Raw genomic sequence first — 24,717 nt, forward strand, 5'->3', positions numbered from 1 at the left:
TGATAAAGATTTTTTTTTGTCCGACTACAGAGCTTGCAGGCAAATTTTAACTTATATAATAATTTCCGTATTTATATAATGCGTTTTGCGTTGCTTCTATCTATATAATTAATAGTCTCCATTTATAAAAATTTCTACGTAGGACATAGATCATAGATTCTGTCGAGCGCTCTACGCACCGTTTGAATAGCGCTGTCCGATTATACGCTGTCATCCGTCACTCGCTCGGTTCTGCGTCAAAATTGCAACGGATAGGCATTCGTATTAATTACCGAGCGTCGATGTGTCGGTTAGAGCAACTCGGAATATCGTTATTTCTATCAGCGTTGCCTGATGCGGATGCAATTCGACTGCATTCGTTTTAAAACTGCGTGTCAGATGCGATCTTAAGTACTCCGACATTAATATCCTGCCAAGAAGGAGCTTGTCTTTCCGCCCAGATCCGTTTGAAGTTTGATCGTTGTCGATCGCCGTTGTTCCTTAAACAAAAATCCGATCGACGCTTTAGTTAAATCTGTATGCAATTTTTTTCAATTTTTAAAAATTTCCTTCTCTTCTTTTATCTTGGAAAATTCGTATTCGAAGAATTGAAAATATTTAATTTATACTCCACTGTTTCTTTAGAGAGGGCTCTACGATTTTTTAATTATTCCTTTTTCTACGGTAAAAATTCAATTTTGTATCTCAGTTTATCCTCTTCTCTCTCAATTTTGGAGAGCGAAATCTCCAATGAATCTTCGAGATGGACCATCCGTCCGATCATCTCATTCGGATTTTCGGCCCGAACCCGCAGACGATCATCGCGCCGCGACGAGATGGCGAAATTATACCGGCCGTGTGTCTCGATGCAGCGTTCGCTGCGATATTCATATACGCAAGATCGGATGCTAGACCCATCCGAAAGTTAGGCAGATGCACCCGGGCCTGCGGATTTGAAATCCAAATCGACGTCGCTGCATCGAAATCGCCCGGTGAACCGCGAGAGCAGCGAATATATTTATATCTCCTCGCTCACCTCTCGTCCCTCTTCCCGCCGCCCCCTCCTCCTCCTCCTCCCCTTCCCTTCTCACCCCCCTTGTCCTTCCCTTTTTCTCTTCTTATTTTTCGGCGCTTCAGCTCTCCGGATTTTGATCGAAAACCAAAATCCATGGAAATGACATCATGTTTACGTTATAGCGCACGAGCGTTCACGAATGCTAGCCTCGGATCTATCGATCTCCGGCGCGTTCGCCGGATGCAAATATCTCGCTTGTCGTAGGTTTTGGCCGGTTTTCAGTGTCACCTTGAAGGAGATCCTCGTGCGGCGCTCGTCCGCGGGCTTCTATGCATGCGTCCTTCAGGACGATCGCGTTAGGCCTTTACATTGGACATTGATGTACATAAAAGAACAGTTTTGTTCTAGGACTGGAACAAGTTGCCAGCTGGAGAGTAGATTCTTCTTCTCTCGTCGTGCTCATATTGCGGTAGGCTTACAGCTTCTTTCGCCGCTTCTTTCGCAGACATTTTACGTAAACATTTAATTAAAATTTTTTTAAGATAAAATTTATTCTCATGTGTCTTACTTCGAGAAAGGCGAAGATATTGAATATTTATTTTCCACATTGAGACCGTTAATCTTTTGAATTTTTAAATTACAATAATATAAACGCCAATTATAAAGATTATCACATGCAAAAGTTTTTATTATACTTTTTTTTTTCAAAAAATATTATTTCTCTAATGCAGTTTTACTCGATGTCTCTCGGTTAAGTATATCGCTTAAACGGATTCCTAGCAACAAAACGCAAGAGTCGCCGTCGAACGCGTTCTATTCGACTACCGTCGACTCGTCTAACCTGAACACGAGCTGTTTTTGTTGGTGATCTTGGCCGCCTAGAAGAGTCTCTACGCAAGACCAGTCCGCCTAGTTTAGAATCCTGGATACATGGTCGTAACCTCGGATTGCTCGATAGACACATGCCGAGAGAGTTTTACTACCACAAATTATCGTATGTTTTAGAGGAAAGGCAACTCGTTTATACTTCGAAATCAAGTCAAATTTATTAAAATTTTTAAATCTGATTTAAATAAGTTTTATGTGACAAGATACATGCAGTGAGAGAGAGAGAGAGAGAGAGAGAGAGAGAGAGAAAGAGAGTTTAAATTAAATTATCGTGACAAATTTGTGAATTTAATAAATAAAGAAGATTATAATTTATATTAAAAAAATTTATTAAATTAAGTAACTAATTTAATTGATAATTTTTTTTATAAAACTGTTAAATAAAGCATTTAGAATTTTCTCATCGAGCTCTCCCGCCATCCACGCAGAAGCGTGACCGGTAGGCGACAGAGATGGATATTTAATCGCGCCTGGTTCGGGCGGAGACTAATTTCCCTTTTATCGGACGGCCGCCTGGCCGCGATAATTGGACGCTCGTTCGCGAAAGTTCGTCCGCGGGTGAAATTGATCGTTGGAGACATTCAAACCTGAGAGAGCAAACCCGAAACCGGTTTCACACGCGATGCATCGCGTCCGCGCAAGGCGCGACCGACCGGACGACCGGAGAGATAAATCGACGCGGAAGAGTGTCGTAATCGTAAGGGTGGAGAGGAGGAGAGGACCCCGAGAGAGGAATCGCGAACACTTCATGTGGCGCGCGATACAGGTGCAGATACATAAAATGTGCTCCCCCTTCCTTTTGCTCGCAGACGTCCTGCAAAATCAGTTTCCTCCTTCGCAGTGAGAAAATTGAGAGATTTTTCGTACAGATTGATATAGAAAATTAAATTTTTATAAGTAAAAAAAGTAATTCAAAAATTGTGTAGAATCTTCTCTTAAGATAGTGGAGTATAAATTAGATATTTCTAATAAGTCTTTTAATATAAATTCTCAGAAAAAAAAAGAAAACTAATTTTTTAAATCGAAAATAATAATTGCATACAGATTTAACTAAAGCGTTGACCGAATATTTGTTTAAAAAATAACGATTTGTAGATTGCTTAATATCTTGAATATATTTTTAATTTACAGCTAATAATATTTTTTAAATTAATATTTTAAAAATATTTTTAATAACTTTTCTTACAAATAGATCGAAAAAAGCAATTTTTAAATAAAAATCTACTTTATTGACAGCTCCATTTTTTATTCTTAAAAATCTATTTCTTTTTATTAAATTAATTAATAATTAATTAATTATAACAAATATGAATTGTGTGTGTAATGCAGTTGCTCTTTCATAAATAAATATTTTCAATAAAAAAATAGGAGATTTGTTATAATGTTATTAATTAATTAATTAATTAATTTATAACATTGTAACAAATATATTAATTAATTTATATTACAAAAAAGTATAATAAATTTTTTTTACAGAAATAACTTACATTTGATGTTAAAATACAGATTATATAAAAATATATTTTTCATTTTAACACATCTTTTTAACACGGAAATTTATTACAGATAAACTATTGTAATAAAAAAAATAAGTTTGTTAGAAGATTCTAAAATGTGTCTCCTTCATAGATATACAAAATATATGCGCAATTAGAAATATATGCAAGTGCACACATAAATAAAAAGATATCCCGTCCTGTCGCCGATAAGAAAGACAAATCGAAAAGTTGCAGGCAACGAGAAATACATGGACTACTTTGTCGTTGTCACTTTTTCTCGCTCCGATTCGCGGCGAAGCGCCGTTACGACTCATGCTAATATTCTCGCGTCGGCTTGATCTAGAACCAAATACCTATTCATTTACTCGGTTACGAGTGAGCTACGACGTAATGATCCCGCGTTCGCGATCGACGAGCGAGACGCTTCGATAATGACTTTAGGTAGCGGCGATACATTGTAATACTTTGGCAAACAGTATTGTATTAATTCTTTTTTATTCAACTCTTAACATTAATAGAGTTTTACGTTGCGAAACTTTACTCGCAAAGATGCATAATTTTGATAAATGGACAGTTTAAAGAACACGATCTCAGTATCATTTTCAAACGGTATTCTATGTCAATATGCCCTCAAAATGAATATCGATATCATTGTGAAATCAAATTCTTTTTACTGGCATTTTTCGCTTGAGGAAGAAAAAAACTGACTTCGAATTTTCTGGCGAAAGGATAAAGTGTCAAAAAAAAAATTAAAAAAAAAAAAAATTCGAAGCGTCAGTCTTTACGCGAAAGAGCTGCGACGCCGACAAAAATCAAAGTGTCAATTTTTTTTCTTTCCCAAATTGAAATCCGATACTTTGCATCACACCGATCTGATTACGCGACTCGTCGAAATTCCTCTCGCGTTCGAAAACGCCTCGAACGACCCGACGATGAAAATTGGAAAAGACGAATTCGCGCTGACGTAAGAGAGGAACTCGAAATCGGCCCGTGTCTATCTCTCGGCACGTTGCACCTCGATCTAGACGTAAAAAAACTTTTACCTTCCATCGGCATCAGCATGTCTAACGTATGGGTCGTGGTTAACGATTCGCGTGACTCTCGGGAACGGGTTTTAACGCGCACGAGACGGGACGAGAAACGGCGGGGAGAACCCGCCGCCTCTCCATAAATGTATCCGTCGCGAATTTTGCAATTGTCAATATCCATCGCGACCGGGATATCTGTTCCCGTTCGCGCGTATTATCCGCGCTTATGTAAAAGCCGTCTCTCTTGACCGTTAGAGCGCAACGCACGTATAAGGTGCACCGGGACGACCGCTACATGCAGATCAACGTCAGCGGGAGAGACGATATATCTCTCGTGCGTGTGCGTGTGGCCCGATTTCGCGCCCAGGATAGGGGGATGAGGGAGGCCCGTTACATTTTCAATAATTTCTTGCGCAACATTCGCCGGCGAGCTCTTCTAAATGCGATTCCGGCGCCTGCTAATCCGCATGCGTTTATCTTCCGGCAATTCGTCTCTCTCTCTCTCTCTCTCTCTCTCTCTCTCTCACTCATCTATTATATATTTGCATACATCAAACCCATGCCCTTTTTTTTCCTCCTGGCTAATTTATCGCGTGCTCCCGACGCGTGATAACTCGATGAATCGCTTTGAGTTTGATCTTATCTGTCACCTTACAGATCAACGATCAGACGGCGAAATTGAAGTTTCTTTTCGATTTGTCAAAGTTAATAAATTTCTTTATTATATAGAGAATGTAAATTGAATATATAATTCGAACCTGAAGAGACCTTGCCCGAATAGCACGTGGCAGAGTAACAAGTATTGCGAAAATTTCTTTGGCCCACGTTTATCTCGTAGCGATAAAAAGATCCTCTCTCAAATAGAATTCACAGATAAATCGGCGAACGTGTCGTAATCGGAAGTCGACATTGCGTTCACGTGCGTTGGAAAGCAAGGAGGAATTTCATCCGCGTTGTGCGACGCGCAAAAAAAAAAACACCGATCATCAGGCAGGATGGTTGGTCCTTGGATGCGGACTTTTAAGCGTCCCCAACCCAGTTTCCACGGTGGATGACGACGTTAACTCCGGTGAATCCCGAGCTTCCACGCCGTCCTACAAATCTTAGGACAAAAGGACGAGGACCGACCATCGTCGACAGCGTCCCGCTATCGATCTTGTTCATTGCTAATCCGGGTAGCCTTGATTTTTCGGTGCCGATCGCCTTCGTGTATTCGGCCACCTCGGAATATATCTCTGCCGCACACTTTTTATCGTCGACACATCTATCCGCCGGCCAGAAGATCTCGGCGCTGCCACCACCGATCAAAATCCGCCAGAAATAAACGTCGCGTGTTAGTCTACGGCCTACGTCATTCCAAGAAAAGAATATCAATAAAGATTTTTCCGCGATCAACGATAGGAAAATGAACGCGATATATGAATCAAGACTGACTTTATTCAGGTTTTTCCTCTAACGAATTAAAACAATTAACGAGCTCGATTTTTTCTTTTTAATTTCTCAAAAACATTTTTTTATGTTTTGATTTATGCTATTAATTATTTAGATGTGTAAGTAAAATGGGGGATTCGTCTCCTCGAGCGGTGTGTAATCGTTATTTCAATTCGTCCTTCATTGCTGTCGAGTACTTGACAAAAGTGTGTCATCGCGTTGCTTATGTCACTTTCTTTAACTTTGCATCTTTTGTCGATCTGTCATAATGAGGAATTATTTATATAATTGACATTTTATTTTGATATTTAGCGAGACCTCAGAGTATTAATCATATTCAATGTTTCTTCTTAATTATAAACATAATTTAATCGGCGCTAAATAATTATAATTTTTAATCACTTGGACAAAAAATATCATATATTTTTGTGCAATAGTAAATACTTTTTGCCGATATTTTAGGTATTATTATTTATATAATTTGTGATAAAATTATTCGCTTGTAGTCACGTGTTTCAAAAAAAATCTCGCATTAAAAACTACGATCAAATTCGAGGCGAGTGATTGCGTTGTGAAACGGCAGACGGAGAATCGAGACGTTCGGTCTCGTCTCATTGCTAATCGAAGTAGCCTCGATTTTTCGTCGACGCGGGTCCTTCGTGAGGTTTGGGTCGGCCCTCACGGAATAACGAATCGTTCGGCCTCACGTATACATCTCGTAGCCCTGTTAGCAATGCTGACCGATTCGCCGACTGCGCGTTTTGTTCGCGATCTCAAGGCATTGCCGAGTGAGATTAAGATCAAGCCGATAAAAAGATTGCGCAGAAGAGACGTTCGTATTCTACGAATTTAACGGTTGATTCCGCGCTAGTCAGACTGGCGGCCAAAAATAATCGATCGTGACGATGGCAAATCTTTTTATTCCATTCGTCATTAAAATTTCTGCCGGAGACACGACGCGATGATAATTTATAAGAATTCACTCGTGAGATAAAAAGATACTCGGATTGAATAGTTAAAACGTGCTGACGTTAACGCAATTATCTTAAGAAAAAGAAATTAAATCTCGAAATTCGAGACACGCGAGACAAATTGTTTCTCCTGAATCCCAAAAAAAGGTGTATGTGGGAAAGAAACGCGACAAGTGACGTTTCCCTCGAACAGGTTTCTGCGCTAATCAAGCGACAGGGGCCGCGAGGAGAGATCGCGTACGAAAGCGAAATGAAAAATCGCCCCGCGACAACGACAACGACGACCGATAACAGTCAACGATGGGAACGCGCAGCTTCCGGCTGTTCGCTCGCAAAAGCGAAGAAGAGATGACTTTCCCGTTACGCGCCTCGTCTCTAGAGTTGATTTGGCGAGCTGGGACGGCAACAAGCAGCGGGCAGAGAGAGAAAGAGAGAGAGAGAGAGAGAGACAGAGAGAGAGAGAGAGAGACCGGTACCGCTAGCTTCCCAGAAATCAACTCTCGATAATACCACTTGATACGGATGAAGTAATCTCTCTTACTGTCGCGGCGAGTGAGAGGGAAAAAAATCGCGGCACTGACCGGTAGGAAAGAGACGGGGGGAGGGGGTTGTCACATATGCGTGTGTCTGAGCCACGCGGTTCACGGAAGGACCCAATCCCCTCCCCCCTCCCGCCGCCTCACGGCGAGGAGAGAGAGGGAGACACATACGCATCTATCGCTCTCTGTATACTTATGCTTTATTCATTAATTCAAACAAATTCGAGAAGCGTTCTCGTTCGTATGCTTCCTCATCCGAAATAACGAATCTCTTTGACTAGTAGCGCGATGCTGAATTCTGACATCTAGTATTCCGTTACTATCGTTTTCGACTTTTGTCGTGTCGCAGCCACCCCAATTTCCGTTTGAGAATCGCGAACGGAAACAGAATACGAGAATACAGTATTGGATAGCGAACAATGTTTTCACGAGATCTCGCGGAATATATTTTTTTTTTCTACAATTTTGCATTTTTCGTTTACGTCTACAGTATAATTGATATTAATTTGAGATTAAATTTTGAAAAGAAAAATTATAATTTATAATTTTTTCTTATTGACGCTACAGTTACGCGAATACATATCGCAAGTATTACCTTAATCAGAGAAATATCTTATATCAGAGAAATTTTGAAGAATGATTAGATTCGTTTGTCTTTTACGTAAATAATGTTTTCTGATAAACTAAATTAATATGGATGAAAGGAAAAGAAGACATTCATTGGAATTGTATATTTCACTTCCTTCTCGTCGAACGAAATGCATTCGCATAGTTGTCTCACAGTTACATAACGCTATTCAACATCCTGCTGAGACAGATTTCGAATTCAAGATCGATCGATTGATTTTTCCCGATGAGAAAAATCGTTCCAGACGTAAACAATGTCTGCCGCCCCAAACAAGCGTGATAACACAGGAGAGTTTCAGATAATAAAGATGACGATCGCTACACATATAATAAAGTATTTCCTTCTTTTCAATATATAAAAAAAAGAGAAAAATAGAAAATGTCATTAAATATAATTCTCTTTAAATGTCAAAAATTTAATTTGACCTTTCACGTAATGACAGAATAATGCATGATCCTAGTGATAAATTTTTAATTATTTTAGTTAAATTTTAATTTAATTTATATGACTGATGGTATCGAGAAACGCGGCTCTTTGGCCCCCCTCGGTTTGTTTCCACGGTGAAAACATAGGCGGTCGCGATCTGGTTCCTCTCATTTCTCTCTCGATGCATCTTCGATTCACGTCCATAATCCACCTTCTTGCACGATGCGACTCGGTTCTCGCATACTTGTCAAAGCGTCCAACTGTCATCATACCGGTCGTATCAGCCGACCGCCTCGCGAAAAACGAAACTTTATTCTCCGTCCACGTACCCCGTACGGTGTACCAAAAGCGAATTATCGTCGATCGCCGATTTGATGTCTCGCCCGTGACGTACGTTCGAGTACACCGAAATAATTTCGGCGCGGCTGAAAGTGCGTGCGAGTACGCACACAACCACCACTATCTTGGCTGCCAGAAAACTTGATGGAACCTTAAGGAGAGAAGTCGAGGGCAAGAAGCGTCCCTTGCTTTGCCCAGGAGGCCCTACCGAGAGATGCGATTCCCCTCCTCACCCTCTTCCCTTCCAGCCACCCCTACTACCTCCCTGCTCCATCCGGGGCCCTTTTCCTCCTCTCTCTCTCTCTCTCTCTCTCTCTCTCTCTCTCTCTTCTCTTCTCTGGCAATCTCGCGATCATCCCTCCGCCGCGGCGAGCGCCGCTTCCCTCCGGCTCCCTTCTCTCTGCGGATCCTGCTGCGGGCCCTATCGACTACCCACGTGAGTGAGTATGTCTCTCTTCAGGTTTTCTTGAAATTCGTTTCCGTTGAGGTAAAGGCAGAGGGGTACAGCTCTTGCGATCCGTACAAGAGTGTCCATCTTCTCCTCCTCCTCTTTTTCCTCTTCCTCCACCACCAGTGTCACCTCCTCCTTCTCTTCCTTCTTCTCGCTGCCCACCTCGTCTCAACGTGAATCCATATGTATGGGGTTGAGGCGCACAGTGCTCGACGCAAATGTGCTGACTACATTACGCCCGGCTATATAAGATAGCCGGGCAACCATCCTATCCCCACAGACCGAGCCAGATCGGCGCACCGTTCACAGACGGGCCCACAAGGAGCTTGAGTCCTGATCGGTCGACACGTACGACAGCGTTGATATCTCTCTGGGGAAGTAGGCGATAGATCGTCCAGATCGTTAAACTCGAAAAAATTGTCTTATCGAGGATATTCAGGAGCAGTCGAACCATCAAGATCCACGTGTGTGTCACGATACGAAAAAAAGATTTTATCTCCAAGGAGGTTTTAAATCCCGAAGATTAGATAAAACTTGTCATTAAGAAGCGCCACAATACACTCTCTTCAGGCTCGTCATAGGAAAGGAAAGAAAGTGACAAGGAAAAGGAAACGGAAGCGAGTACTTTTTAGTGAAGAATCTTGTGATTGTGTCGGAAAATGATTTCCATCAGCGCCACGACATACTTTTTGCTTGCCGTCACTCTTGTGGCTTTAATCTTGATCCTGGTGGATCACATCAGATCGAGAAAGATGCCGAAGAAGCTGTACGACGGCGAGGAAGCGTCCGCTCTGCTGGACCCACCGGGACCCAAGCCGTGGCCGATCCTCGGCTCCCTTCATATCTTGGGACGCTACGATGTGCCTTACAAGGCCTTCGCCGACCTCGTCAGGGTCTACGACAGCCAGGTGATCAAGCTCAAGATGGGCTCCGTACCCTGCGTCGTCGTCAACGGATTGGAGAATATCAAGGAAATCTTGATCGCCAAGGGCCATCACTTTGATTCCCGGCCGAACTTTATCAGATATCATCTTCTCTTCGGCAACAAGGAGAATTGTAAGTATCTTATTTTATATGTCTTCTTTCGCCATCAAAAATAATTTCACGCGAAATTAATATTAATAAAATCCTTATTTAAAAAAAGAATTAATATTCTAATATTTAAAATTAAAATATTTCAAAATATTATCGATTAATTATTAGAAAAATAATAATTAAAATTTAGATAGTATAAATAAAAAATAACAAATATAAAACAAATAATTTTTCCGTAATTTTATTTTAATTCTTGCCGAGGATCTGCGCAGCGAAAAATCGTAAGATCGGTTCGAGATAGTTTCGGGTATAAAAATAATTAAGATTAATTAATGGTGTTATTTAAAATTCTTGGATCGCTCGTCGAAACAGAGATCGATTACGCTTCGTGCAACCGCGACGAATCACTCTCTCAGCGCTTTAGGTCACGGTTAACCGTTTCGCATGTGTCGATCGCGCGCTCATCTTAAAGATCAGAAATTCGAGCTGATCGTTTTCAAATCATCCATGTAACATCTCGCGCCGATAAGAAATGTCACGGCTTCTCAACGTCACGTCGAAAATCCCGAAAAATCGCTCCTCTTGCTAACGACCTTGCTGCGTGTCACGCGAGACACGTGAGCGAGACACGCATATAATCACGCATACCGTACGCACTCGATATTTATTTGTCGCGCACCGCATATTTCTCTCGGCGCTTTCGTCAGGTCCCCTCGCCGAAACTCGTGCTAAGGTCAGCGCGAGAAGCGGTACCAAGTGCAGCCGGAAAGGTCACGGTACCACTTTCACGCGTATCTCGCTTACCCGGCAGTCGACAAACAGGATCAAGGCTAATCTACCAGAATTACTGCCACCGCGATCCGAGACGATCAATCTAACTCCTTTCATTTTATTCGTTCCGATTACATAGCAAAATAATTTATTTTAACATTTACAATCATATCTCTAGAATATATTTCTCGTGTATTGCAGGTCGAATATTATTACCTATTCAATTTTTTTATTCTTTTCATAACTCCATGTTAACAATATATTTTTTTATGATTTTTTTATATATTTTTAAATAACTTTAAAATATAAAAAAAATATCTAATATCTGTGTATTTTTTATTTATTATTAAAGAATCTGGAATATTTCTTCAAGTTACACACAAAACGTCAGTCGAAAAAGAAATATTTCGAGATGCAATTCTCTTTGAATTCCGACTTGATAACACATATTGCCGGGTCATCGTAAAAAAATAGGTGACGCGAGGATGGACGAGCCGTGAAATGATCTTCAGGTTCTCGGGTGGCGTGAAACCGGGTCATTTCCTGCCCGTCGTCTTCTCTCCCGCCTTCGATTTCATATATCGAGCGTATATACCGGCTATGAGAATCGATGCCGCATCGTTCGCATTACAATTTGCGCGCAAGGTAGAAAGCACGCGTCGACAAATTTTTCTCTTGTAATTCGATGACGTTTTGTGAAACGCGTCGTTAACGCACGGTAACAAGGCCAAGTTCAACGCCGCCGCTTGATTCGGTAATTTGAGCCGCGATGCGTTCGTGGAATATGTATATGTTCGCTGTCACGATGCCCCGACGTCAGCTGCTTCCGTTGCGAGTCGTTATAAATCGTCGTGTAACGAGAAACGAACCTAGTAAAGAAGACCGTATAATAACAAATGTGAAAATGTGTTTTGAAAAATTATCTCTGTATTTTTTTTTCATATCTCCTGATATATCCTCTCCGAATAAATTCTCGAAAGATATTTCAGCGAGATGGACTGGATTGTATGTGTGAATTTCTATTTTCTGCAGCCCTGGCCTTCTGCAACTGGTCGGACGTTCAGAAGACACGAAGAGAGATGCTGCGAGCGCACACCTTCCCCCGTGCCTTCACCACACGATACAACCAACTGAACGGTATCATCGGTGCCGAGGTAGAGCTGCTGGTCGATCATCTCAACGGCATTGCCGGCGAGAGCCTGCACGCCAAGCCGCTGATCATGCATACGTGCGCGAACGTCTTCCTCAACTACTTCTGTTCGCGCAGCTTCCCCCTCGGCGACGTAGCCTTCCGCGAGATGGTCGAGAATTTCGACAAGGTGTTTTACGAGGTGAACCAGGGCTACGCCGCGGACTTTATGCCGTTCCTCATGCCGCTTCACCAGAGGAACATGACGAGGATGATTAATTGGACCCACGAAGTCAAGCAATTCATGGAGAAGTACGTCATCGGTGATCGCCTGGCTAACTGGAAATCGATCATACCCGAGGAGGATTACGTGGACTGTCTGATCAATCACATCAAGACCGACGCCGAGCCTAAGATGACCTGGGACATAGCAATGTTCGCGCTAGAGGACATCGTAGGAGGTCACTCGGCTGTCGGCAATCTCCTCGTCAAGATACTCGGATACCTGGTCACCCGACCGCACGTGCAGAGAATGGCGCAAATGGAAATCGACGGAGTCGAGATTCCGGGCAGATTCGTCGGCCTCGAGAACAGGGGAAAAATGCCATACACGGAGGCTATCGTTCTCGAGGCAATCAGAGTGATCGCCAGTCCGATCGTTCCCCACGTGGCCAACCAGGATAGTTCCGTGGCCGGTGAGTAATTTCTCTCTCCTTTTTTTACGATAAATCAAACGTCAAACATCAAGCGTCAAATGCCAAACGTCAAACGTTAAGCGTCAAATGTCAAACGTCAAATGTCAAATGTCAAACATTAAATGTCAAATGTCAAACGTTATGTAGTTTTTTTTTTCGCTTTATAATTTATCAAATAAATCAATCGCTCTATAATTTACAAAATAGTAAAATTTGCGGATCTCTAATTTTATAACGATAAATATTTGCGAATCTTATTAATATAACAAACTGAGACAATTTTAAGAATTTTGTTGAGCTCACTTGATTCTTTATTTCAGGCTACAAGATCGAGAAGGACACGTTTATCTTCCTGAACAATTACGACCTGAATATGTCGAAGGAGCTGTGGACATCCCCTGAAGAGTTTATGCCAGAGAGATTCGTACAGAACGGCAAACTTTTGAAACCGGAGCACTTCCTACCGTTCGGTGGCGGCCGGAGATCCTGCATGGGCTACAAGATGGTCCAGTACATCAGCTTCTCAACGATAGCCACTCTGCTGAAGAATTTCAACATACTTCCGGTGGAGAAGGAAAGCTACAAGGTCCCCATCGGCAATCTGGCGCTTCCGGAGAAGAGTTTCAACTTTCATTTCGAGAGACGGTAGGATAGGAAGACGACGATAAAAAGCGAATCCGGTCGGGTCGACAAAGTCGAAATACTTCGACTTCTCGTCGAATGATCGATAATCACATTCGACATCTGTGTCGATTCGATCACGAGCTGGGCTCCCGAAAATTTCGCCGCCGATCGCGGAATGCGAGGTTGAAAAAACGATATTTGATATCGTCAAACGCTCGATAAGCGTTTCATGCGTCGGCGGAGCTTTTATTAAATATTACGGAGAACCAGTAGCTAAAAAGAGGCTTTTGACTTGAATGAAGCTTTACTGATGTTAGGGAGAGTTAGATACGGGAACGAGTGTGGAAGATATTCGATTTCCGCCAACAGAGCTTTACTGACATTATTAGAACGTTAAGATAATAGCTAATTGGATCGCTCCTCGACTCATGCCCTAAGCGCAAGAAAGCGCGGAGCCCAGTTTCGATCTTCTTTAATTATCTTCCGTATTTTATTAATTATCTTATATTTGGTGAGATCTGGATTTAATTGAGAGTCACACGATTTGATTCAATTTGAAAAGTATTATAGATGGTAGACGATTAATTTGAGCGAATCCATTTAATGTCAATTCTGAAATTTTAATCTTGTGTGTTAATTTATATTAAAAAATCTTTAATTTCTTATTCTAAGTCGATTGATTAAAAATTGCAGTGATGAATTATCGCATATAAAGCTACGAGATCATTCACGATATTCTCGCTGAATCAAGTGATAGATGGCCAATAAGTCTCGATCATAAACGAAAATTGTTTCGTCAGAAATCATCACGCCTTGCTTATCATTTGGTGAATGCTCATTCGTAAGGTGAGATCTCTCCCGTTGACATGTTAATAAAGTGGATATCACAACAAGAGAAAGAGAGAGTGCTAGGGCTAAAGTCCGGACGATTCACGTATATATAACTTCGATTTAACACTTAAAGATAATCGAAGAAGAAGAAGACTGAACAATAGCATCTTCGAGTTAAAACGTGTATTAACACATAACTGACATTTATCCTTGTTGAATACAAGGGTGTCGTGTTACATGCTTCGAAATCTATATTCGCAACATTGAATTTTGCGGAAGATTTTATTTTAATTTTCACGGTAAAAAAGCGCGAATTTTATATTTTTCACGTGCGTAAATTCTGTGTCGTACATCGCACTTTCGTTTCTTCTTCTTCTTGCCTCACATACTGAACGACTTGTAGCGTCATTAAATTATAATACGCGCACGTATTTCTTTATCCTCCTTATATTGTATATTGCCGCTTAAAAAATTTTATGACGTAAGATGGTGCGAAGTAATTTCTTTTTAGGAATACGTAAGCAGACAGGGGAGAAAAGAAATGTAAAGGGTCGCGTTAAAGAACAAAAATGCGAAGACACGACGTCGTTTTCTCGAAATGTTCGAATTCTCGATTTTTGACAGATTATATTTCTCTTCCTGTACTACCTCGCAGGTAATAATTTATTTTGATTATTGAGCATCTATTAGAGTATTACGTTAATTATTATTACATATTACAATTTATTTTATCTTATTATTATATATTATATATATTATAGCACTTACTATTATTATCATCTATTATTAGTGTCAGTAATCATGATAATCGTCGTCCCATCTCGTCTTGTTTCTCCACCGAACCCCATCTACGCTCCACGCTTCGTAAATTGTACATTATTTTGTGTTTGTTATTTAATTATCGTGATTGTTACGCAATTTGTTAATTTATTATTTAAGATTTTAATAATAAAATACGAGAGACATTTATATATGTATATATAATACGTATATATATGTATTTACATCGTCAAGTCGTCATATGTACAATACATTTTTAATATAGCTTAACATGAATTTATAAATTTTGTTATAAATTTATTCACATTTGAACTGCGGGAGAACATTAGAATTGATAATGTTTAAAGTTCTACGAAGTAGAAACTCGACTTTTCCGCGAAAAGTAATTTGTACGAAAAAAAATAGGTACATAATTCATTCTAAAAGACAATCGTTCACAAAATGATATTCTAGTCGCGGAGTAAACTCCGATCGCAGCATTAGAAAAGTCTCTTCAATCTTGAGTAAATAATGTTGCGTTTCTGATGTGACACGTGAATATATTTCTATGCCCGTTATCGGCCGACATTCGATTCTTATCACCGTGCAAACCGTGCCCGTTGGCTTTATTGCGATGAAAATAAAGTAAAAGATTTAACCTGCGCCTATTGACGTAAGGATTTACAGAAACAAACTAATGATGCGTTATTTGCACAACTTGTTTGTAATTAGCACTTAGATAAGGATCTATTCGTGTCTCCGCGTTTTAATACTATTACGTCACAATTTTTAATTATCGAATGTATGGTACAGTATATCACAACAAATAAGTCTTATATTTAATTAATTAAACGTATTATCATCACTTTACGCAATATCATTTTTTTAGATCTTCAGCAATACGACACTTTAATCCACCTTTCTGCGAAGAGAAAATATATCAATCAAAGTATTAAACGGTAAATATTGGATTTTAATAAAATATAATCCGATACGTGTCGTTTTATCTTCCTCGAGATTACACATCTCTTTTATGTGAATCCCAGACAGTACGAATCTAATCTTTAAATTTACATAGTTTGCGAACACAGTTTGCATATAAAACTATGTTTTGATATATAATACACTGCTTACGTCATCATTCTGCAAACTTTTATTGAAATGACAAGACACTCTTTCGTAATACAAGAGCGTTGTCGTAATTGCATCTTCTATCTCTTCTTTAAAATCTTTACTTAATATAACACAGTAAAAAGAGATCTCGTATTTAAAATAAATATTGAGTTATCTCATTACTTAAATTATACCTTTTGATCATTACATCTCGAAGCATCACAAAACTACGTGACGTTTATTTCATCAATTGCGATTTAATCTTGTTTTCCTCCGAAGACTTAATACTCATTGCAATTCGCGGTTTACTTCTCTTGCCCATATAAGCAATAAATATTCTTAATTTGTTAAAAGACCAACGGCGTTCGAAGCTACTCTTTCTCCGACAACCCCTTCCGCCGGTAGCTCGAAGACCTTCTTCTTGCAGAACATGTCCTCGATCTCGCGCAGCGTCTTCCCCTTCGTCTCGGGCAGGAATAACAAGATGAATACCACGCCGATGAAAGAGATAATCGCGAAAAAGAGAAACACGCCGTGCATACTCATCAGTCTCAGCATATCAGGATACGTCTTAACGGTTATCGCGCTGAAGATGTAACCTATAGCGACCGTCACGCCGGACAGTATGTCCTTGACTTTGGACGGAAATACCTCGCCCACCATGGCGAACGGGATCACCAGGTAACCCAGAGTGCTCGTGATGATGTACAGCATCATGCACGCTACCGGGGTCACCCCGTTGTCCGACATGACAGTTCCGTTCTCGGCCAGATAGAGATAGAGCGACAGAACGCCCATGAAAATCGTCATCCCGACACCGGAAATCAACGACGGAATACGTCGGCCGTATTTTCGGGATACGCCGGCCGTTAGGAGACTGGTTAAGAAACGTGCAATGCCTATCAGGACGGCGCCGATATAAGGATCCACCTGGATTCCAGATTTGTCCATAATATCGACGGCATTGTATATGACAATGAAGATTCCGGAGAATTGTTGAAAGAAGAAATACATGAGCATTATGGCGAACGGCACCAGGGAACTCCTCTTTATCAGATGCTGCAGCAGATTTTGATTCTTCTTCTGCACCCGCGGCTTCAGCTCGAATAAAAGTTCCGCCGGGGCCGGTTGATCCTTTGGTACGCCGCGGAACTTTTTCATGATCTCCAATGCTTCATCGGGCCGATTCTGATCCCGCAGCCATAGTGGTGACTCGGGTACCGCTAGCAAAATTAGAGCGATCGCTACCACTGGAAATAGAGCGCACATCAAGGCCACTAGCCGCCAGTCATCCTTCAAAATAAAAAAAAAAAAAACAAAATCGTAAGGATTATATGCATTATTCTTTGCATTTTATGCCACACACATTATATGCCAATGATTATAACCACAGACATATACGCATTTAATTTATGGCACTTTTAAACAAACCTCAGACTTGTTTAAATGAGAGTTGTTATTATTGTGTTTTTTTTTTTTTAACACATTGTGATAACAATGAGATACGAGAATGATTTGAATACACCTCGCAAACTCGTTTACCTTGAAAATATATCCAAAGATGTAAACGATGAGAACACCGACAGCGGTGGTGATGCTGGTCCACGTGACCATTGTGCCTCGCCACTTCGGTCCCGCTATTTCCGCCGAGTACACCGTCGTCGGGACCGACGCCATGCCCGTAGATATGCCGGAAATCGTTCTCCCCACCAAAATCTGCTCGTAACTGTTCGACATGTAAATTGTCACCCAACCCGCCAGTGAGATCAACGACGTCACGAGCAAGCTGATCTTCCTTCCTCGTCCCATTACCAGGCTCGAGATTAAGCAACCGAAGGGTGTACCCAACGCTGATACAGTAGCTGTGACGTGAAAAATAATTCTCATAAAATAAAGAAGGAGATAATAGAATTTTCTCTTTCCTATAATCAAAAGTCATAAAGAATCTTTTGACAAATTTTTACATCACTGACCCATCCAGTTTGCCTGATCAGCGTCGAGTTGCAAATCATCGGTTTTTGGAGCTGTCATCGCAGGTTCTGCCACAGCACTGTAGCCAAAACCCATCGCTGGACCCAGCACTACGACATTGGCGCATAAGCTCATCAATACCTGAAGAACGAATATCGCGAATCAGGCGAAAGTGGCAGGTGATATCGAGAGGAATTTTGCGAGAACATGCGATAATAGCATTAGAAAAAATCTTTTTGACAAACCGACCAGATAATTTATAGTCGTAAAGCATATGACGTGAAAAACGCAGTAAACAGATACGGGAGGCATTGCAGATAGTATACCATGATATGCTGAAGTCAACTAAGGCATCGTATCATCGAATTTTTTTATCAGAGTAATCGCATCTATCGGTGCGACTAATAATGCAGGCGAATATCATTAGAACCGATTTAACGAAAGCTCGTGGGAGCGATAGGAAACGCAGCCGAAATTATAAATATGCTTTAAAATCTAGCGATAAAAAATCATTTTATTCGGCTCGAAGAGTTGAATATGATGTAATTCGTGTTCAATGCCTCATATTTTGAAGATATTATGACATACGTCAAAGAAAACCACCTTGTGTGTAATATAGATAGAGTATATCTTATCGTCACTGTGCGATGATATTGAGATTCGGAATTTTTTGCGATGTTAAGGACAAGTTATATACAATAACATTTATTAATTGTCCAAGAATCGCAACCTTATTAAAAAAAAAACAATAAAAACTTAATCAAAATTTTTGCAAAATTGTTTTGATTGCTGTAAAATGAGAAAACGCACGCCGCTGAAGTCTAGATATGTAATACGGATAAATCATAAGGGAAATCATAATCACAGCAATTTTTTTTTTTTTTTTTGACGAAGCTGAGATTTTTGTCCGTTATTTATAAGTTAGTTTATATGAATATGTATCTCTTCTGATCTTTACCCGATTGCTGCAAGCATAAAGATAATGTACTCTTTTGTAATTTTTTTTTTCTTTGATTCAGAATTAGTCATGTTTATTATCATTATTAATATGATAGTGTAAATATTTTGTCGAACAATTTGTATAATTTTCCACGAATACATCGAGTTGATTAGGAAATCCGTTCTATTACATATCTTGCTTCTATTTCATCATTTAATTTTTAATTTATATCTTATTCTTGCGTATGCTGTATTTCAATTCTAAGATAAACCGGAAAAAAATGAATAGACGGTGGTATGACATTATTGAGATTATCACACTGACATATCAAAAAAATTACACACATTTTAATAGTCTTTATTATGAAATTATTTATGTTTCACAACCACTGCGAATAGTGTAATAATATTCAACCGAAAAACAGAAAAACAAATTATTTGGGCAATAAATTATAGATAATTAATTTAATATTTAATTATTATTTAATATTAATATTATTTATCTTTTATATAGATTTTGAGATAGTATTTTTATCAGCGATATTCCAGCTTTATTCCACGATGTCATCTACATTCACGTAATATAAATTTGAATATTTGATAAGAGATATTATCGTTTGTAATTATGACATATATTTTAAATTATCTTTATTTTTGTCTTTAAAAAAAATAATCAATTGAAAAATAATGTCATTATTTTTACAAAAGTAAATAAGATATTTTAATACATACTTGATAAATTGTTCCATCTCGTTCCCATTTCTTTTCTTCGTCAACACTGGGTTCCATCTGCAAAAGAACTAGATTAATTAATAGAGATTTTTAGATTATTGTTCTCTGCATTTTCATATTATGTATATATTTATAATTTTTGTAGCATTTCTTTTGCAATTATAAAATCTATAATCCATGTATTATAAATTTTATGATAAATAGAAAACTGTCAAAGAATTTTAATAATATTCAAATATAATATATGTGCAAATATAAATATATTTTGAACGAGCATGAGCATGCGAGTAATTGCAACGCGTACCAATGTTTCTCATGATAATGTTCAAATTATTAGATAACGACTATTACTATTTGATAAACTTGATAAACTCTGAAGTATTATCACAATGCGGAATGCATCAACATTCTTTAAAGATAAATCCTCACTTGAAGAGAAAGAGAATTATGGAAAATAAAAGTGACGCATTCCCGATAATTCCATAATTGAAGGCAAAATTATATAATGGAAAATTTTAAAAGGCAAATCGGAAAAATAAACAAGAACCTATCTTCTCTGTTACTGATTCTCAAAAAGAATCATTCACATTAAGAAATTTTTTTTACCAATAACGGCGAAAAAATGAAGAAAGGATTACTTGAGAAAAGAAACATGAAGAACAGTAAGATTTATAAAAAAAGGTAACTTTTGTAAATTAAAAAAAAAAAAAAAAAAGCAATTTATTTGTGACACAAAAATTATATAAATGACATAAAAAAAATTCATTACATTTTATATAAAATATATACATACCTTGATTTCAACACAAGTCGATTTCTGTCCATTTGTATTGATAACGTCAATTTGTGCGTTTATGGTATTATTCACGTCTGTCAACTCATTAGCGTTATTAAAGTCTGTTTGTTCATTCGCATCATTAATATCTGTTCGTCTGTTATTAATATCTATTATATTCGCCATGATGCTTTTTTCTTTATTTCGATTATTTTAATCAAATCTAATAATACGACGACAATAATTTAATAATATTTCGGCTGCATCAAGCACAAAAATATGATTTCTAATTCTGAAAAAATGGTATCAATCTTTTTTTATCTTTCAACTACCACTTTTCCTCTCACTCTTTCTTTCACGGCTCGATACTCTTTATATCTCTTTATAATCCTCCATGAGTATTTATATATTCGATAATTATCCCGATATTATATCACAAAGTACTTTAAATCTCATCAACATTCATCGACTGCTTACACGTTGTATAAAAGATACGAGTGACTTGAGAGCCGATTACTTAAAGAAAGTTTCGCACGTCTTGAAATTAATTAATTGGTGCGAATTATATTCCGTTGATAATGTTCCGCGCTCATAATATTTCGTCAACTTCAGATACGAGAAGCGCCATCTCCTTTTCTATTTTTAATTCTCTTTCTTTCACACATAATATCATCGCACACTTATAAGTACAATAAATATTGACGATAATTTATTCCGCTAAAAATTGTCCGTTCGTGTTCTTTCGCTCGATAGAATTCCGCGGATAATCTACTGGCGCGCAAGATTATGTAACTTCAATTTTTATATAACAATAAATAAACACTGTCTACTCTATTGTTCTATTGCTTGCGATTCAAGCGAGGTGCGCGAATATTTCCGAGATATTGCTCCGAGAAATTCTGTCGAACAACTGTCGCGTTTCCAAGTCTCAGATGTAGCTCCGGATTTCAGAAGGCACGCTAGCCCGAGCGATCTCTTCTCGTCGAAATATAATAATAATATATCCAGGTTACTACAAGTAGTTTTACAAGTAGTTTTAGGAGCTACCGATTTACATTCGCCATCTTCTCGATTAGCGCGAAGTGTGACTGGCCGCGGTGATTGTGACCAACATTAACCGGGAACTCGTTATTGACTGAAAACGACGCGGGGAGTTTATCTAGTTCACCCGGCTACGTTTCTTCACTGCGTGATCATTCGCGAATGATAGCGAATGACGATTTGCCGGATCGGCGCGGAGCGACGTTTGCGAATGTCAAATATACATCCACCGCGTTTCATCTTTATATTAGGACTGATAAAGAGGTGATCGCGTAAAAAAAAAAAAAAGACAATGCGGCTTGCGTAATAATGTTTGATTAGGCACAGTAATTGCATTAATAAATGCGACTTCAGCAGACTTTTGTATTGTATCAAAGCAAATAAATTTTGATAAAAAAAAAATTGACTTTAAATAGACGCGTGAAAAAAAGCGGACCTCGATATTTCATTTAGTTAACAAAATATGAAATTTTGTTTGAAATTTAACACCCTGTATAACAAATATAATAAGCAATATACAATATTTTGTTTGGATTAAAAACTTTTTTTATAGCTCTATATATTTTTTTTTTCACATGCTAGGTCTGTGAATATCTTTTGTGCATTGAATTAATTCTGAGATATTAATTCTTCTACAGTTATAAGTTATTTAATTCTGTCCATTGATTATATAAAATATCAACATGGTATAAGTTTCAAAGGATCATTATAAATTTCAACATAAATTTATAGAAATATAGATTTTTAAAATTGTACATGAAAATATAAGGTATTTTTTACGGTGCGTCATATTTTATTAATCTAAGCTGATTAAACTCAAATGTATACATATAGAAATACGATATATCTTGTTTCCTGAAAATCAATCAATATTAGATAATCGAAAAAACATAATATTATCAATTTTATTAATCAAAATCGCATTTTCTCGTCATGTATTGTTTATCCCAATTAAAATTTATAGCGCGTCATTGAAGTGCAAAGACAATATACGATATCATCAAAGCTCGATAGCGATAGGATAAGCATTTCATACGTGGGCGGAGCTTTTATTAAATATTACGGAAGATCAGTAGCTAAAAAGAGGCATTCGACTTGAATAAAGCTTTACTGATATTATTAGGTTGTTAAAATAGCTTCTCGATTCATGTCCTAAGCGCAAGAAAGCGCAGAGCCCAGTTTCGATCTTCTTTAATTATCTTCCGTATTTTTTTAATTATCTTATATTTGGTGCGATCTAGATTTAATTGAGAGTCACACGATTTGATTCAATTTGAAAAGTATTATAGATGTGGTAGGTAGATGATTAATTTAATTAATTAAGTGAACATTTAATGTCAATCCTAAAATTTTAATCTTGTATGTTAATTTATATTAAGAGATCTTTAATTTCTTATTCTAAGTCGATTGATTAAAAATTGCAGTGATGAATTATCGCATATAAAGCTACAAGATCATTCACGATATTCTCGCTGAATCAAGTAATAAATATATAAGCCTCGAACGAATTGTTTTGGAGAAATCATTACTCCTTGCTCATCATTTGGCGAATGCTCATTCGTAAGGTGAGATCTCTCCCGTTGACATGTTAACAAAGTGAATATCACAATAGATTGAGAACGTTAGTATTAAATTCCGAACGATTCACGTATATATAACTTCGGTTTAACGACGCAGAATTTACGCTAATTATTACGTTAATTATTATTATATATTACAATTTATTTTATATTTTATTATTATTATATATTATTAATATTTTATTTATTATTATTAATATTTTATTTATTATTATTATATATTATTATAATTTATTATTATTATATATTATATATATATATATATTATAGTACTTACTATTATTATCATCTATTATTAGTATCAGTAATTATGATAATCATCGTCCCATCTCGTTTTGTTTCACCATCAAACCCCACCGACACTCCACGCTTCGTAAATTGTACGTTATTTTGTGTTTGTTATTTAATTATCGTGATTGTAACACAATTTGTTAAATTATTATTTAAGATTTTAATAATAAAATGCGAAAGATATTTATATATGTATATATAATACGTATATACGTATTTACATCGTCAAGTCGTCATATGTACAGTACATTTTTAATATAGCTTAACATGAATTTATAAATTTTGTTATAAATTTATTCACATTTGAACTGCGGGAGAACATTAGAATTGATAATTTTTAAAGTTCTACGAAGTAGAGCTCGACTTTTTCGCGAAAAATAATTTGTACAAAGGAAAATAGGTATATAATTCATTCTAAAAGACAATCGTTTACAAAATGACATTCTAGTCGCGGAGTAAACTCCGATCGCAGCATTAGAAAAGTCTCTTCAATCTTGAGTAAATAATGTTGCGTTTCTAATGTGACACGCGAATATATTTTTATGCCCGTTATCGACCAACATTCGATTCTGATCACCGTGCAAACCGGGCCCGTTTGGCTTTATTGCGGTGAAAATAAATCAAAAGATTTAACCTACGTCTATTGATATAAGGAAGATTCACAGAAACAAACAAATGATGCGTTATTTGCGTGACTTGTTTGTGATTAGCACTTAGATAAGGACCTATACTTGTCTCAGCGCTTTAATACTATTACGTCACAATTTTTAATTGTCAATTGTGTGGTATTAGAACGAATAAGTCTTATATTGAATTAATTAAACGTATTAATGTCATTTTACGCAATATCATTTTTTAGATCTTCAGAAATACGAAATTTTAATCTACTTTTCTGCAATGGAAAAATATTTACAATACAATGATATTATATTATCTTGGATTTTACTTGGAGGATATATCTCCATTCAAAGTATTGTATATATTAAACGGTAAATATTGGATTTTAATAAAATATAATCCGATATGTGTCGTTTTATCTTCCTCAAAATTACATCTCTTTTATGTGAATTTCAGACTAGTACGAATTTAATCGCGAAGTTAACATAATTTGCAAGCACATTCTGCATATAAAACTATGTTTTGATATATAATTCACTGTTTACGTCATCGTTCTGCAAACTTTTATTGAAATGACAAAAGCAGTTTCATAATACGTTTTTGTATCTTCTATCTTTTT

At 37.7% G+C, this 24,717-nt stretch overlaps 2 protein-coding genes across 3 annotated transcripts; one reads left to right on the plus strand and one right to left on the minus strand.

Moving 5' to 3' along the window:
- Positions 1-9,485: 9,485 nt before the first annotated feature.
- LOC126850830 (cytochrome P450 307a1-like) lies at positions 9,486-24,259 on the plus strand. Its single transcript, XM_050594202.1, has 4 exons — positions 9,486-10,250; positions 12,033-12,824; positions 13,145-15,464; positions 23,881-24,259. Exons 1-3 carry the CDS (start codon positions 9,854-9,856, stop codon positions 13,471-13,473), a joined length of 1,518 nt encoding a protein of 505 aa, XP_050450159.1. The 5' UTR covers positions 9,486-9,853; the 3' UTR covers positions 13,474-15,464; positions 23,881-24,259.
- Positions 15,803-21,823, minus strand: LOC126850820 (facilitated trehalose transporter Tret1-2 homolog). Of its 2 annotated transcripts, none has more exons than XM_050594180.1 (5): positions 21,624-21,823; positions 19,794-19,850; positions 18,125-18,263; positions 17,694-18,013; positions 15,803-17,444 (listed from the first exon to the last, which is right to left on the minus strand). In XM_050594180.1, the coding sequence occupies exons 1-5, from the start codon at positions 21,630-21,632 to the stop codon at positions 16,491-16,493; spliced, it is 1,479 nt and encodes a 492-aa protein (XP_050450137.1). In that variant the 5' UTR covers positions 21,633-21,823; the 3' UTR covers positions 15,803-16,490. The 2 variants fall into 2 exon arrangements, with proteins under 2 accessions (XP_050450137.1, XP_050450136.1); XM_050594179.1 differs by having other exon boundaries at positions 20,587-21,823.
- Positions 24,260-24,717: the final 458 nt, after the last annotated feature.

Source organism: Cataglyphis hispanica, chromosome 7 (assembly GCF_021464435.1).
Source record: "Cataglyphis hispanica isolate Lineage 1 chromosome 7, ULB_Chis1_1.0, whole genome shotgun sequence".
NCBI lineage: Eukaryota > Metazoa > Arthropoda > Insecta > Hymenoptera > Formicidae > Cataglyphis > Cataglyphis hispanica.

Coding starts and splice junctions, on each gene's coding strand:
- LOC126850820 (XM_050594179.1), bottom strand. CDS start 20,754: ATGGCGAATATAATAGATATTAATAACAGACGAACAGATATTAATGAT. Junction 18,264..19,793: donor GAGATGGAACAATTTATCAA/GTATGTATTAAA, acceptor TTCGTTCTTCAG/GTATTGATGAGCTTATGCGC. Junction 17,445..17,693: donor TCTTTGGATATATTTTCAAG/GTAAACGAGTTT, acceptor TTTATTTTGAAG/GATGACTGGCGGCTAGTGGC.
- LOC126850830 (XM_050594202.1), top strand. CDS start 9,854: ATGATTTCCATCAGCGCCACGACATACTTTTTGCTTGCCGTCACTCTT. Junction 10,251..12,032: donor CTTCGGCAACAAGGAGAATT/GTAAGTATCTTA, acceptor TATTTTCTGCAG/CCCTGGCCTTCTGCAACTGG. Junction 12,825..13,144: donor CCAGGATAGTTCCGTGGCCG/GTGAGTAATTTC, acceptor TCTTTATTTCAG/GCTACAAGATCGAGAAGGAC.